Below are 13,416 nucleotides of genomic sequence, written 5' to 3' on the forward strand. Positions count from 1 at the left end.
TACTAAAGGTGGACTCCTTTAATAACCTGAGCAAAGTGGAAAAATCCTTTCTTAGTATAGGAAGTCCTTGACTTGCCACCACACTCGAGCCCAACATTTATGTTGCTAAGTGAGAAACTTGTTACGTGAGTTTTGCCCCCATTTTACGAACTTTCTTGCCACATTTGTTTTATTTATTTATTTATTTATTAAATTTTTATACCGCCCTTCTCCCGAAGGACTCAGGGCGATGTACAGCCAAAATAAAAAACAGAGTATATGCAATTAAGACAACATTTAAAACATAGAAAATTAGAAAGGCTGATAATTAAAAATTTAGTTTTAAAATTTTAAAATATTAAAAAAACCAATTAAAATTCAACAATATTATGCCAGTCCCGCTTGAATGAATAAATATGTTTTGAGCTCACGACGGAAGGTCCGAAGATCAGGCACTTGACGTAGGCCAGGGGGAAGTTCGTTCCAGAGCGTCACTGCCCCCACAGAGAAGGCCCTACTCCTGGGGGCCGCCAGCCGACACTGTTTGGCGGACGGCACCCTGAGAAGGCCCTCTCTGTGAGAGCGTACGGGTCGGTGGGAGGCAAAGGGTAACAGCAGGCGGTCTCGTAAGTACCCGGGTCCTAAGCCATGGAGCGCTTTAAAGATGGTAACCAAAATCTTGAAACGCACCCGGAAAACCACAGGAAGCCAGTGCAGACTACGGAGCAGTGATGTCACGTGGGAGCCACGAGCGGCTCCTGTTACTACTCGCACAGCTGCATTCTGGACTAACTGTAGCCTCCGGGTGCACCTCAAGGGCAGCCCCATGTAGAGAGCATTGCAATAATCCAACCTAGACGTAACCAGAGCGTGAGTGACCGTGCATAAGGCATCCCGGTCAAGGAAGGGACGCAACTGGCGAACCAAGCGAACTTGGTAAAAGGCCCTCCTGGAGACGGCCGCCAGATGTTCATCGAAGGACAGCCATCCATCCAGGAGGACGCCCAAGTTGCGAACCACCTCCTTTGGGGCCACTAACTCGCCCCCAACAGTCAGCTGCGGATGCAGCTGACTGTACCGGGATGCCAGCATCCACAGCCACTCCGTCTTGGAAGGATTGAGCTTGAGTCTGTTTCTCCCCATCCAGACCCGTACAGCTTCCAGGCACCGGGACAGCACTTCGACCGCTTCATTGGGGTGGCCCGGGGTGGAAAAGTACAGCTGAGTATCATCAGCGTACAGATTAAGTGAATCTGTTAAGTGAATCCCTGCAGTTCTTAAATTAGTAACACAGTTGTTAAGGGTATCCTGCTTTCCCATTGATCTGGCTTGTCAGAAGGTTGCAATAGGGGATCACACGACCCCGGGACATAAATATGAAGCAGTCGTCAAGCATCCGAATATAAATCATATGAACATGGGGATGTTGCAATGGTCATACGTGTGAAAATTGGTCATAAGTCACTTTTTTCTGTGCCATTGTAACTTCGAATGGTCTCTAAAGAAACTGTTGTAAGTCGAGGACTACCTCGACTAAATAATGTTACATATTAATGGGAAAAATAGAATAATGACATAAAATAAAGGCCAGCTAAGAAAGGCAAGTGTTGAGCAAATTATCTTCCTTTTCAATATAAGTAGCTCAGGGTTGAACTGTGGAATTTTTGGTGCTATTTTCCTTTTCAAGTGTCCATTAAAAAGACAAAGGCTTGAGTGTTATGAATATATTTTTATTCTAAGGTTTACTTGCTTTGAGTGCTTATTCTCCACCCAACTGCTTTGGTTAGCCAATTAGACTAAGAAATGCCTTTTTTTTTTTTTACTATTGACAGTCAACAACTCTTTCTCAATTCCACCCTTCCTCGCTGCCATTCCTCTCTCCAAAGATTTATGGATAAATCAATACAAAATAAGCAGTTTGATCAGAGGTGCGCACACATAATGTAACAACCGGTTCGCCCAGCACTGAAAATGTAAGCGTGCAAGTGTGTACGCTTGCTTCACTCAATCATGCGTGCCTTTTGCACATACACACAGCTTCAAATACAGGGCGACATAGGACAGGATAGTGCCGGGGCAGGTGGGCAGGCCCACCCACTGGTCGCAACTACCAGTTCGCACGGACCGGTTTGAACCGACAGCAGCCCCACCTGTGAGTTTGATTAGAACAGAGAAGCCCGTTTGATAAATTAGCATTTCGTATGACTTTTTAAAAAAGCCCACAGTTAATAGTGGTGGGACAACTGCCCAAAAGCACAAAGAGTGATTTTAGCAACAGCCCTTTCATTTGCGCTATTTTATTCTTTATATCGCTCATCTGCCAAATGCAGTTTCCCAGCTTGAGCATTATTAGAACTGAAAAATGAAACAACTTACTGGAATTTCGGGTGCTCTGTTAGCTTCGCAGTTAGCTTTGGAATTCATTTTGATGGCATGGAGAGTGAATACTTCTAAAGTTGCCTTTAGTTTACTCGCTTTCTTTTATAGAGAGAGAGAGAGAGACCTAAAGAGTTATGTGGGGGTCAAAGAGTCTTGACGGGGGAAAAAAAGGGAGAGAAACGTGATCACACCTCATTCTACCTGGCTTGAAATTTCACCATCTTCGGCTAGAGGCAAAAAACTCCATTCCACCTTCATACAATTTGAAAGCGAAGCAATAAAACCAGAACGTTCACATTTTTTTAAATGTAATTTACTAAGAAAAAGGACAATAACTGTGAAGAAACCCCCTAATTTGGGAGGCTGTTCCTCTATAGCTCTCTTCTCTTAGGATTTGAGAAAAGGACAACAAAGAAAAAGAAAGCCTTGAGACATCACGTTCAGCCACCCTTTCGAAATCCCATTGCTCTCTTTCTGCACGAAGTTCCAAGCTATAAAAGGATTCATTCTGCAAAGGAAGTCCAATAAAAAAAAAAGATAGAGTAAATTTGAAAGAGAAAGAGGGGAAAAGAAACGAAGAAAAAAAGGAAATAGAAAAAAGGAAATAAAAGAACAAAAAACACACGAAGAAATATAAAGAAGTGGTTTCCAAGTTTTCCCTCTGCAGTTAGAGACATTATTCTAATCAAACCTCTTTCTACAAGGTTAAATATTTCCCTTCTTTCTGAACTTATTCTTTCTAATACTGTGTTTCCCCCAAAATAAGAGCCTGTCTTATATTTTATTGAACCCTGAAATAAGTGCTTGACCTTATTGCCATGCGCTCAAAAGCCCACATGGCATATCAGAGGATGTCTTATTTTGGGGGAAACAGGGTATCAAACTCTAAGCCCCAAAACTGTTTTCTTTGTATGCCAAAAGCCCATAAGGAGTTTTCAGTCATTGGTGAATATTTATTTTATTTGGAAAATTCATATTGCTGCCTACCGGCTCACAGAGGCTCAAGGCAGCTTACGAGAAATAAGAACACAATATACAAGAAATAAAAATAATAAAATTATAATAATAATCCCCATCCCAGAAACAACACCGGGAAGCAAATCAGCAACCAATGCAGCTCCTGCAGGAGAGATAACACATGTTGATAAAGACTTTTCCCTAATCAAAACAGATCGGTCTGGCCATCCCAAAAATTTCTGTCAATTTCATCAACCATGTCACCACACTATTGAATCTTTCCAGCTTTGTGCATATAATAGTCTGAAGTAGTAGACTATGCAATAATCACATATTGAAATAATCTTCCATATCTCCTTTCTAATCGTGTATCGATCTGTAATGTATTACTGTAAGTTTTGGCGGGAGTTTTAGGCGGGAAGTATCTCGCTTCTGATTGGATACAGCCTCTGGCTGAAGTGTATATAAGGAGAGGTTTTTCTCCAGAGTTTTGCTGGGTCACACTATATTAAAGAGCTGTTGTCACTAACCTGGTCTCCTGCCTCGTCAATACCCAAACATAACATTGGCGACGAAGGTGGGATATTGAGGCAGAGCACCAGAACAGAGCTGAACTCACTACGAGAATCAAACCCAGCAAGGTGACGGCGAATGCAGCGATGACCGGCTACACGCCACCCACTCCGTTTGACCCTGCCCAGGAGACATGGGGAATATATATGACCCGTTTCGAGAGTTTCCTGGAGGCAAACGAGCTACAGGGAGTCTCCGACAACCGTAAACGGGCTTACTTCATAAGCCACTGTGGGTCCACAGTCATCGCCGTCAGAAGCCCTAGCGGAGCCAACACCGCCACACTCCGATCGTGGCAGACCCTTCAGACCCTCCTGAAGAATCACTACGCACCAGCCCCGCCCAAATACGCTCGACGGCACGAGTTTGGGGAGCGAGGCAACAAGAAGGCGAGTCTATCAGCGACTACATGGCAGCCCTGAGACAAGCCTCCAAGCATTGCGAGTACCGCGATCTGGACGAAGAGCTGCTGGAACAACTTATACGGGGGTCAGAGACATCCGTTGAGGAGACGGTTGCTGGCCAAGAGCAACCTGATATTGGCAAACGCCTGGACGGCCAGAGCCCATGAGATGTCCAACCATGCAGCAGACACCTTACAAAACGACTCACGCCGATGGCGGGCGCAAAGCCGAGCACAGTCCACCACGAAGAAACCTATCGTGAGTCAACCAGCGAAGAGGAGGAAGAAGTCCACTACACCGGAAAATCGACAAGGAAGACCCGGAGGAATGCGGAAGTTGCGGGCGACATCAGCGCCAAAGATGTAAGTTCAGGGACGCCATTTGCGGCGGTGTGAAAGGAAGGGCACCTGGCTCAAGTCTGCCGAGCACCCCAACCTTCCGCCGAAAATTCAAATCGGCCAATCAGAGCGGCTCTGAGTCAGAGATGCAAACCCCACATTCCGAAATTTCAAACCAGCCAATCAGAGCGAGATCGCGAGGCGACCGCGATTGGCCAGGAAAGAAAGAGCGAAGTCAAACCGAATGACTGTTACCATAGACCACGCAGCTACCCGCATCAAGAAAAGATCTTCACAAACCCGACAATTGAAGGCGCATCGCGCCGACTGGAAGTAGACACAGGATCAGCTATCACAATCATGTCCTGGGACACTTTTGTGAAAGCCTTGCCGCACATCGCAAAGCGCAAGCTACAGAAACAACGGCCCGGGTGCAGGATTACCAGGGCAACCGCATCCCTGTTCGAGGGACAACGACCGCCGAGGTCAAGTACGGGACATACGAAAAGACCCTGCCCATCACGTTAGTCGAGGAACCTTGCCAAGCTTGCTGGGGCTAGACTGGTTCAGGCGTTGGGAATGGGGGTGACTGGCGTCCACCGGACCGGATGCAACCTGCAAAACGCCCTAATGGAGGAATTCGCAGACGTATTTGAGGACCGTTTAGGCAAGTACAAGGGGACCCCTATCTCCTTCAATTTAGACCCCCAAATAGCTCCCATTAGGTTAAAGGCAAGGAGGGTTCCTTTTGCACTCAAACCTAAAATCGACAAAGAGTTAGATAAATTAGTCAGCCAGGGGATACTAGTGCCAGTTGACCATGCCAAATGGGAGACGCCAATCGTCACCCCTATAAAACCAGACGGGTCCATAAGAATTTGCGCTGATTACAAGGCTACCTTGAACAAAGCATTGCAAAAGAGCGCCTACCCAGTTCCAGTAGTGCAACACTTATTGCACTCACTAGGGCACGGACAAGGTTTCTCAATACTAGACTCCGCACAAGCGTACCAACAGCTACCCGTAGATGCTAGCACAGCTGAAGCCCAGACCATTGTAACGCACCGGGGTGCCTTTAAGTGCACCCGGTTACAGTTCGGGGTGAGTGTGGCCCCGGGGCTATTCCAAAATTTGATGGAACGGCTCCTACAAGGGTTACCGGGAGTCGTACCCTATTTCGATGATGTGTTGGTATCAGGGGAAGATTTAAGAGAACTGGGAAAGCGATTAAGGAAAGTTTTGGCCATTTTTAGGTCGGCAGGATTAAAAGTCAAAGCAAGCAAGTGTCAGATAGGGGTCGAATCTGTTGAATTTTTAGGCTATAGAATAGACAAAAAAGGGATTCACCCCACTGAGAGCAAAGTCAAGGCGATAAAGAGAGCCCCAGCACCCAAAAACAAGACAGAACTCCAGGCTTTCCTGGGTCTGGTAAACTTTTACGCCGTGTTTTTAAAAGACAAGGCAACCGTTGCTGAACCGCTGCATAAATTGCTTGGAAAAAACACTGCTTGGTCGTGGGGGAAGTCAGAGAATAGGGCATTTGAGGCAGTAAAAAGTTTGCTATCAAGCGATAGCCTGTTAATACAATACAACAACAGACTGCCGTTAGTATTGGTTTGTGATGCGTCCCCCTATGGAGTAGGAGCGGTACTTAGCCACAGACTCCCAAACGGCACTGAAGCCCCTATAGCGTTCTATTCACGAACAATGTCCCCGGCTGAGAGGAATTACAGCCAGCTAGATAGGGAGGCTCTCGCAATAGTGTCAGGGGTGAAAAAATTTCACGAATACGTTTTTGGGAGAGACTTTGAAATTATCACTGACCACAGACCGCTATTGGGATTACTGGCTGGCGACCGCCCAACGCCAGTGGCACTATCGCCCCGGCTGACCAGATGGACTATTTTTCTGGCCGCCTACTCTTACAAACTGCAGCATCGACCTGGAAAAGAGCTGGGGCATGCGGACGCATTGAGCAGATGCCCATTGCCCGGGGAAATCGAGGACCCTACTCCGGGCGCCCCCGTTCTACTAATTGACTCTTGGGACTCTGGCCCAGTCACATCGCAGGAAGTGGCTCGGGCCTCCTACCGGGACATTATTTTAAGAATTGTAATCGGTTGGGTTCAAAGGGGATGGCCCGCTGTGCCGGGCGACCGTTTTAGAGAGTTTGTAAAGAAAAGAGGGCAATTGTCTGTGCAAGGGGGGTGCCTGCTCTGGGGGGATAGGGTGGTAGTTCCAGAGAAGCTGAGAAAAAAAGTCCTGGAACTACTGCATGAGGGTCACCCAGGAATTGTAAGGATGAAGGGGCTAGCCAGGAGCTATGTTTGGTGGCCCCTAATGGACAGGGAAATCGGTGACAGGGTTGGCCGATGCCAGGTATGTCAGGAATCCAGACCACTACCACCTACGGCCCCAGTGTTGGAGTGGGAGAAACCCCAAGGCCCTTGGTCCCGCATACACATTGATTTTGCCGGCCCCTTCCACGGCCAAACATTTCTAATTGTGGTGGATGCATTCTCCAAATGGCTGGAGATCATCTAATGAAATCCACAACCGCGGAGCTGTCATTGCAGCACTAAAACACCTTTTCGCCACGCACGGGCTACCGGACACCCTCGTGTCCGATAACGCCCACAGTTCACCGCAGCATTATTTGAAGGGTACCTGGCTGAAGAGGGCATCCGACATGCCTCTCAGCGCCGTTCCACCCGCGTCGAACGGCCTTGCTGAACGCTTTGTTCGGAGTGCGAAAGAAGCGCTATCACGGCGGCCCGGCGATTGGCAGGCACAGATCGACGATTCCTAACCGTCCAACACAGGACCCCTGTGGCCACCGCCGCAGCCCAGCCGAGCTATTAATGGGGCGGAAGCTACGGTGCCCGCTAGACCGGCTACACCGAACTACGTGCAGGACGGGTTCAAAACAAAACCAGATAGAATCCGGAATTAAACATAGGAGACTCAGTGTGGGCACATAATTACAGCGACGGCCCAAGCTGGAAGAGGGGATAGTCATAGACAAACGGGCCCCAAATCTTATCTAGTGGAAATAGACGATGGCAGAGTTTGGAGGCGCCACATAGATCAATTAAGAAACAGATTGAGCGATAAGGCAGAATTAGGCGAGACCAGCCCTGACTATGATTTAATTAACCCCACAGCTGACTGGAGCCGAGAACAAACAGGAAGCGAGAACCAAACAGAGACTTATCTGAGTCAGGCGAGGTCCAGCGACACCCTCCGGTCCCTCTAGAGGACAGCAGGTCCGAGCCGGCGAATAATCCAGGGCCGGATGGCCGGGAGGAGGAGCTCAGAGGAACGAAAAGCCCCTCCGGCAAGCTCGACTCAACTCCAGAAAGTGAACTGCGCAGGTCCGGGAGAGTCAGGAGACGCCCCACGTACCTGCGGGACTACGTAGAGAAGTAATATGCAAATATTGGCAAAGTGCCTTCTGGGAGGGGAGGAGTGTAATGTATTACTGTAAGTTTTGGCGGGAGTTTTAGGCGGGAAGTATCTCGCTTCTGATTGGATACAGCCTCTGGCTGAAGTGTATATAAGGAGAGGTTTTTCTCCAGAGTTTTGCTGGGTCACACTATATTAAAGAGCTGTTGTCACTAACCTGGTCTCCTGCCTCGTCAATACCCAAACATAACAGATCAGTCCTAAAAGAAAAGTTCTGGCTTCAATTAGATTTTAATCTTTATAATTCTCTGTTGAGTTACTGCTAGCATTAGCATTAGCAATAGCTACTATATACTGTTCCCTAATGCTTTACAATACTTTCACATATTGCTCCCAACAATCTAGGTCCTCATTTTACCAACCTCGGAAGGATGAAAGGCCAAGTAAACCTTGAGCCGGTCAAGATTGAACTTCAGGCTGTAGGAAGAGTTAGCTTGCAATACAACATTCTGACCACTGGGCCACCACGGCTCCTAGCTTAAACATTATAAATGCTTAAAATAGAAAATTAGTTGTAGAAGTTAGTTGTGGCCATTGATCTTAGAGTAACTTTAGAGCCCTTACTGGTAATCTTAAAAATAGTTGAAAGAGGTCAAGGTGTAAAGTCACCAAGGAATCTCATGTTTAGAATAAGTCTGCATACATAAACTCGAGTACACTGGCTTAGATTTTGATGTGGGAATTATTTCATTGCACAGTGAGGCAGATGTCTAGGCTGAATTTGACATTTTTGTCCACCTATCAACTCCTTCCCAAAGGAGCTTGGAATGGACAGGTATGGATGTTCGATAGTGTTTCAGATATCATCGCAGGATGTAAGTTATTCCAACTAAAGCTGCCTTTTGCAATTGACTGATGGTGAATTTGTCAGTGCTAAGCAGTGATGAAATGTAAAATTTGTTACTACCAGTTCTGTGGGTGTGACTTGGTGGTGGGGGTAATGTGACTGGGTGGGCGGGGCCAATTTTTTTTTTTTACTTTTAAAAGCAATTTTCTACAACCTCTTTGGCCGAAGAGGCTGCAAAAAATGCTTTTAAAAGCCTCTGATGATCAGGCAACTCAGCTGGGATCGTCAGAGGCTTTTAAAAGCATTTCTTTACAATCTCTTCGGCCAAACAGGTTGTGGAAAAAATGCTTTTAAAAGCCTCTGACGATCCCAGCTGAGCCGCACAATCATCAGGGGCTTTTTTTTTACTTTTAAAAGCATTTTTTCAACCGAAAAAAAAATGATTTTGAAAGTTAAAAAAAAAAACCCTCTGATGATCGTGCAGCTCAGCTGTGGGTGGGCAGGGATTTTTCCTACCGGTTCTCCGACTCACCCGCCATCATCGCTATCGGATCATGCGATCTGGTCTCAACCGGGAGCATTTCACCCCTGGTGCTAAGGGTGTTCAAGTGATGCTCCCGTTGTTTGGGGATTGCACCCATCCTTAGCAAATATTGATTCAGGTTTTGGGGCTGGGCTAATGTTAGTCAGGGCTTATGATCCTGCAAGCTCAGAAAACATTGTGCCTTTTAATAAAATATGTTAATCAGAGTTAGTGCTGCCAAACCTGTTCTGATTTTATATCCAGGTAAAACACTTTTGTTTACTTTCCAGAAATGAACTGTATGAAAACAGCATTCATAAGGAATCTCCCTTTCTCATTCTTATTTTTAAGGTTATTTGCATTTTTTAAAAAGTGATGAGCAGTTCATGTCCAAGAATATCTGTGTATTCCAGAGAGGTCTCACTGGCATTCAAATAAAGGTAAAATCAGTAAGAACAGAAAAACCAATGTCTTGATTCCGTTGGATCTGCAAAAAAAAGACCACACAAAACTGAGCAGATTGTGATAGAATAGAATAGAATAGAATTTTTTATTGGCCAAGTGTGATTGGACACACAAGGAATTTGTCTTGGTGCAAATGCTCTCAGTGTACATAAAAGAAAAGATACGTTCATCAAGGTACGACATTTCAGGCCCTTCCATGGCTATTTTGTAATAAAAGGTATAGGTTCCCCTGGCACATATGTGCTAGTCGTTCCCGACTCTAGGGGGCGGGACTCATCTTCGTTTCAAAGCCAAAGAGCCAGCGCTGTCCAAAGACGTCTCCGTGGTCATGTGGCCGGCATGACTAAACGCCAAAGTGCACGGAACGCTGTTACCTTCCCACCAAAAGTGATCCCTATTTTTCTACTTGCATTTTTTATGTGTATTCGAACTGCTAGATTGGCAGAAGCTGGGACAAGTAACGGGAGCTCATCCCGTTACACGGCACTAGGGATTCAAACTGCTGAACTGCCGATCTTTCAATCGACAAGCTCAGTATCTTAGCCACTGAGCCACCACGTCCCCACATCTTGTGAGGGCATCTCTCTATTGTTTTTCACAACTCCCAAGGGATCCCAAAATTCCGCCTGCCTCTAACCAAGGAAGCCTCTAATTCAATGGTGGGTTACTCCCCATTCAGTTCGGTTTTATAGAACTGGTAGTAAAACCAGTGGGAGTCTCTGCCCACCCGCCCCGACCTCACCGTAGGAGATTTGCGCATGCGCAGAAGCGTGCATGCTCCCATTGCAAACCAGTAGTAAAGGTAAGTAGAACCCACCCCTGCCCTAATCGTTTTGTAGGATCAGATGGATGGCATATAAATCAAATCCATCCGTGAATAATATATGCTCAAGGGGTGAATGCCTGCCCAGCCAAGGTTAACTTTATGGTCTCCCTGTGTCCCTGCCTGAAAAGCAATCATATTTTATTTAAATACAGGAAGAGAACTTCAGTTAAAACAGAGCAGGCGCAGAAAAAAATCTATCAAAACCTAACCGACTCTCTCCAAGTGATTGGTTTTCTCTTAAGTACTGACAAAACTGGGTTTACTTAGAAATAAATATTTTCTAGAGGCAAATTGCCATGCAGGCCTGGGGCCCCATTTGCCTTCTGCTAGTCCTACAATTTGTCACATCTGGCTGCAAGGAGAAAGGTAAGACTTAACAGGTAACATTCTTCCTCCTGGGCAGTTTGTAATCCTCTGCGCAACTCCTTCTGTATCTTGGATGTTAGGCAACAGCTGCAAAAAGGAAGGGTTGCAGAGGAATGAGAACTGAGCTAACATTGCACAGCGATTTTATTTTAAGTTTTATTTATTATTCATTTTGGGGCACTGAGGATGTACTTGGGAAGCCAAGGGATGGCTGGTGGGAACCTGTCTCACATGTTTAAGCAAGTCAGTTTCAAACTAAACATCTTTAAGCAGACCACTTATTCAGTCCTACCTTAGTACTGTACAGTGGTTATTGTACATAATCTGTTGTTTAGTGCAGGGGGTCTCCAACCTTGGCAACTTTTAAGACTTGTGGACTTCAACTCCCAGAATACCTCAGCCAGCAAAGCTTTGTTCTTATTTATTTATTTATTTATTTTATTTATTTATTTTTGTCACACAGTATATATAAGCATAAGCATGAAATAACTATACAATATATAAGCATATATGTAAGTATGAGTATGTAATGACTATATTAATTGGATATAACGGAAGGAAACAATAGGACAGGAACGATAGGCACGCTTGTGCTCTTACGCACGCCCCTTACAGACCTCTTAGGAATGGGGTGAGGTCAATAGTAGACAGTTTTTGGTTGAAGCTTTGGGGATTTTGGGAAGAGGCCACAGAGTCAGGTAGTATATTCCAAGTATTAACAACTCTGTTACTGAAGTCATATTTTCTGCAATCAAGATTGGAGCGGTTAACATTAAGCTTAAATCTGTTGTGTGCTCGTGTATTGTTGCAATTGAAGCTGAAGTAGTCTTCGACAGGAAGGACTTTGTAATAGATGATTCTATGAGTTAAACTCGGGTCAGATCGAAGGCAGCGCAGTTCTAAATTTTCTAAACCCAGGATTTCACGTCTGGTGGCATAAGGTATTTTGTTGCATTCAGAGGAGTGGAGAACTCTTCTTGTAAAATATTTCTGGACACGCTCAATTGTATTTATGTCTGAAATGAGGTGTGGGTTCCAGACAGGCGAGGTGTATTCAAGAATTGGTCTAGCAAATGTTTTATATGCTCTGGTAAGTAGTGTAGTGTTTCTGGAGAAGAACCTACGCAAGATTAGGTTTACAACTCTTAATTCTTCTTTCCAGGAAAACTACCACATAAATGCGTATTACCACCAAACAAAGGAAAATGCGAAAAAACATTGGAAAGGGTTTACTATGATCACAAGAAAAAAGCATGCCTGAACTTCGTTTACGGAGGTTGTGGTGGCAATAAAAATAACTTTGCCTCGCTACAGGATTGTCTTTACCAGTGTCAACAATTTGGTAAGGAGCTGCCAAGACTTGCAAACGTTTGAACTCTCAATTGGTTTATTTTCAAGGTACCTGGAGATTTATTTTCATGCTGCATCATTTTGGTCCCTCTTGCAAAATTTGTAATTACTGTTATTGGGTTTCTCTGGCAGGTGTGTTTGTTCATTTGTTTTAATACTATACAGGTAGTCATCAACTTATTACCAGTATAGAGCCCAACATTTCTGTTGCTAAGTGAAACATTTGCCAAGTGACTTTTGCCCCATTTTACGACCTTTCTTGCCACAGTTGTTAAGTGAATCGTTGTAGTTGTTAAGTTAGTGACACGGTTGCTAAGTGAATCTGGCTCCCCCATTGACTTGTCAGAAGGTCGCAAAAGGCGATCAGGTGACTCCCTGGGACACTGCAACCGTCATAAATATGAACCAGATGCTAAGCGTCTAAATTTTGATCACGTCACTATGAGGATTCTGCAACGGTCGTAAGCGTGAATAACTGTCATAAGTCACTTTTTCAGTGTAACTTTAAATGATCACTAAGTGAACTGTTGTAAGTTGAGAACCACCTGTATATCAGGTGATGTTCTAAGCATTATCTCCTAAAGGTAAAGGTTCCCCTCGCACATATGTGCTAGTCGTTCCCGACTCTAGGGGCTCATCTCTGTTTCAAAGCCGAAGAGCCAGCACCGTCCGAAGACGTCTCCGTGGTCATGTGGCCGGCATGACTCAACGCCAAAGGCACACGGAACGCTGTTACCTTCCCACCAAAGGTGGTCCTTATTTTTCTACTTGCATTTTTTACGTGCTTTCGAACTGCTAGGTTGGCAGAAGCTGGGACAAGTCACGGGAGCTCACCCCGTTACGCGGCACTAGGCTTTCGAACCGCTGAACTGCCGACCTTTCGATCGACAAGCTCAGCGTCTTAGCCACTGAGCCACCGTATCCCCTTATCACCTAGTTTTGTTTTATCTACATTGTTACTACCCTTCTGTTTAATTTTTGGATGTTTCTGTTTTTCTTTTTTG

The 13,416-nt window shown here is 45.4% G+C and overlaps 1 protein-coding gene across 1 annotated transcript in view; it reads left to right on the forward strand.

Moving 5' to 3' along the window:
- Window positions 1-13,416, forward strand: part of LOC131203974 (actinia tenebrosa protease inhibitors-like) — a 55,735-nt gene that overhangs the window by 11,711 nt on the left and 30,608 nt on the right. The window contains exon 2 of the mRNA XM_058194727.1: window positions 12,225-12,404. Within this exon, the coding sequence (XP_058050710.1) occupies window positions 12,225-12,404 (180 nt within the window). The remainder of the gene's footprint in view (window positions 1-12,224; window positions 12,405-13,416) is intronic.

Source organism: Ahaetulla prasina, chromosome 9 (assembly GCF_028640845.1).
Source record: "Ahaetulla prasina isolate Xishuangbanna chromosome 9, ASM2864084v1, whole genome shotgun sequence".
Classification (NCBI taxonomy): domain Eukaryota; kingdom Metazoa; phylum Chordata; class Lepidosauria; order Squamata; family Colubridae; genus Ahaetulla; species Ahaetulla prasina.